The sequence below is a fragment of the Solanum tuberosum genome, unplaced genomic scaffold (genome assembly GCF_000226075.1).
Source record: "Solanum tuberosum cultivar DM 1-3 516 R44 unplaced genomic scaffold, SolTub_3.0 scf00021, whole genome shotgun sequence".
In the NCBI taxonomy this organism is placed as follows: Eukaryota; Viridiplantae; Streptophyta; class Magnoliopsida; order Solanales; family Solanaceae; genus Solanum; species Solanum tuberosum.
The window spans coordinates 2,329,527-2,332,881 of record NW_006238947.1 but is presented as its reverse complement, the minus strand read 5'-3'; the positions used below and the strand labels follow the sequence as shown (position 1 = coordinate 2,332,881).

Below are 3,355 nucleotides of genomic sequence, written 5' to 3'. Positions count from 1 at the left end.
TTTTATTTTTTTTTAGTTCCCCCCCCCCCCCCCCGCATCTCCATTTTTTTCATATATTTTATCAACATGGGTTGTGGTGCAACGACTACTTCACTAACCAGAGATCTCGGATTCGAGTTTAGGACATGGAGAAAATTATGCTGGAAGCGCCGCACCGAATAAGTTTTGCATTGCTCTATCTAAATTTAATTGGAGCTCCTATACGGACTTTAGACACTGATAGAAAACAAAAAGAAATTGTTAAATTAAATTAGGTCATTTTTAAATTAAAATAGGAGTATATTTTTTTAAAGTGCAATTTAAGACCCGTTTATTCGTATATAATAATTATTTTTGGTTAAAGGTTTATTCGTACTATTTTCACCTCACTTTCACTCAACGGTAAAAAAAAATTAATTTAATTTTGATTGGACCTCTTTCAAAATATGTGAAGTTTAAAAGTTCAAAATCTAAATTCTTACCTATTCCCTAAAAATCTTACCTATATACCTATTCCCTAAACCACCTTTGCTTTCTTTACTTTCTTTTACCATTTGAATGTATTGAATATTAATATGATATTCAATTTAATTTATTAAGTTGTTTTTTGATTTTTTTAAATTCGTTTTAGCTTTAAATTTTTTATATTTACACCAATTACTCCAATTAGCACAATTTATAATATCGATGGGATAAATTCTAAATTTCTAATGAGATCCAAAAGTGGCTTTAATTTGGATCATATGGAGTATACAATATTTTTGAAAATGTAAAGATCCAAACCAAAATAAGGTCGATGGTTTCGTCAATCAAGTATATATATTTGTTATAATTAGTCTATTAAGTCAATAAATGATATCTTGAAAAAAAATGCAAAGACCCAAAATAAAATAAGATTGACAGCTTAATTAAAGAAGTCGTATATGTCATGGAATATTGTATCAATTTGGCTTTTAATAATTTTATATGAAAAGATTATCGAATGATCTTTGGCTTTGATTTTTTACTATATACTCAATACCTCATAGAGACAGTAATAATTTACTATTTTTTTCTTCTAAATAAATATCAAATATTAATTTCAGTACCTTACTAATTGCTACTATTATCCTTTAGTTTTCAATTCACATTATTGTCATAGATTCTTTTATTTGTATTACACTTATATATTTATTTTCATATTAGTTACTATATTTTTTATTTTACGAGCATTATGTAAAGTTTCGTACATTATTATCCTATCGTGCCAAATAGTTAAAAAATTGTATATTTATTTCATCAACAATTTTTTATTTAACCAATAAAAAACTTAACCTAACCAAAATCGACAAAAAATATCTTATTGATTTGATTATTAGTTAAACACATTAAAAATTTGAAAATCAATAAATGGACTGATAACACATAAAATCATACCATCAGTCAATACGAAAAAAATATGTAAATATATATTTGAAAAAAGATGTAAATGTCCAAATTAAGACAAGGTCGATAGCTTGATCAAACAAGTACGTATCCACACGGAATTTGCTCTGTTAAGCCAAATTATGTCATACACCGTATTAAACTACCGTGATCACGGTTGACCGGTCAAGCCACAATAAATATTGGGTTTCTCACAATATATGAGAGTTTTCTTTTGACCTACTTCAAAGTACAACACTTCAATGACATTTTATCGAAGGATATAAAGGTCGTGGGTTAGAATATAATGTTAGTAGATAATTAAATGTTGTTGCGTAGTTGTTTCTTTGTTCATACCAGTAGTAGCATTATTTTCATAGTTTCTTATACTAAGTTTTTTTCCCTATTACTATCTCCATTGTTTCGTATGCTTTAGTTATCGCATTATTTAGCTATTATTACTACTCCTTGTTTTCTGAATGTTATGTAATGGTTTTCCAATTATTTGTTATGTTTTCTCTATTTTTGTATTTCTCTTTTTCAAACTACTCACAAAATCATCATATCTGTAGTCTACGTACTGAGATAAAATTGAATACTATAGTCAAAGAAATAAGTTTTTAGATATATGTGTAAGGAATAATTTGATATATTTCTCCCTAGCCTCATAACTGTGTGGTCATTTGATCTTCCAGATGATGTTTTGTAGTACCAGCATTGAAGCTTCTAATGTGTTCAAAATGCAGCTGTTTCATGTCTCACATACATTCAACACATCTGCAAAACTCATCACAGCTCATAGTAACATTATTACTTTTGAAGTATGAGTTAATCGTGAACGCAAAGAAGGTTCTTCTACATACCGCACAAGAAGAAACATAACCATGTCGTTGTTCATTAAAGCAAATGGATGTCCAAAAATGATTGGATTAGATTTTGAAGCCATCGGTATATCAATGTATATACTTCAAAGAAACGAGACCTACTCTCGCATATCAACAATGACAAATACAAAAAACCACTGCAATTGAAACCGAAAACACTCTGTAACTTACTAGTGTATTTACAACTCACTACGCAAATTTGGTCATCATAATCAACATCCCTGAATGGAACAAATGGTATCAGAAGTTCCAGCTACGGTCACCACCTTAAAGCACCATAATTCCTAGTTGCCTGCAAAGAACATTAGTTATGCATTAATTCTCCTTCACCTCAGAACTCAGAAGGAAGAAAACAGCAAGAGTTTATGAAATCTTAATTTACTTTGATCACTCATTAATTCTCCAATAACATAGTTTAAAATTTATTTCTTCAAAAAATGAGCCACTAAAATTTATTAGATTGCATAAAGATATTCAGGTAATCATGCATAAAGATAAGATAGACTCAAGCCCCAATATTAGATTGCAGAAGCATATTCTTGACCGAGTTTCTCACTAAGATAATTAAAAAGACATAACTATAAAGAAAGCAGCATAATTATAAGCACACTCAAGAAGAAGCAAAGAGCAAAATTCAACTTCAATGTGATAACATATTTCATGGAGAAGAAATCAGTTTCAAATTTTATTTGTCATATTATAAGTGTGAGAAATATAGGAAAAGAATATTATTGAATTGTTGTTGTGTACGTTATTACATTGAGAACTTATTTATAGACCCTAGAATACAATCCTTTACCAAGTAGGATACTATTTAGTATTCCTATTCCTATTTCTATTACTATTCCTATTCCTATTCTAATAGGATTGTATAAACCTATTCATATTCTAATAGAATGTATAAACATATTCCTATTCTAATAGGATTGTATGAACCTATTCCTATTCTAACACTCCCCTCAAGCTAGTGCATACAATTCATGTACCTAGCTTGTTACAAACGTAATTAACACGAGGACTGATGAGGGGCTTGGTGAGATATCTGCAAGTTGATCACCCGACTTCAGAAAATTGACAATCAATCTCAA

At 29.2% G+C, this 3,355-nt stretch overlaps 1 protein-coding gene across 2 annotated transcripts in view; it reads right to left on the bottom strand.

Annotated features, from left to right (window-relative positions):
• Window positions 1-2,257: 2,257 nt before the first annotated feature.
• Window positions 2,258-3,355, bottom strand: part of LOC102587218 (double-strand break repair protein MRE11) — a 15,086-nt gene continuing 13,988 nt past the window's right edge. For both annotated transcript variants that reach the window (XM_006341085.2, XM_015306016.1), the window contains one exon: window positions 2,258-2,559. In XM_006341085.2, the coding sequence (XP_006341147.1) occupies window positions 2,527-2,559 (33 nt within the window). In that variant the 3' untranslated portion in view covers window positions 2,258-2,526. The remainder of the gene's footprint in view (window positions 2,560-3,355) is intronic.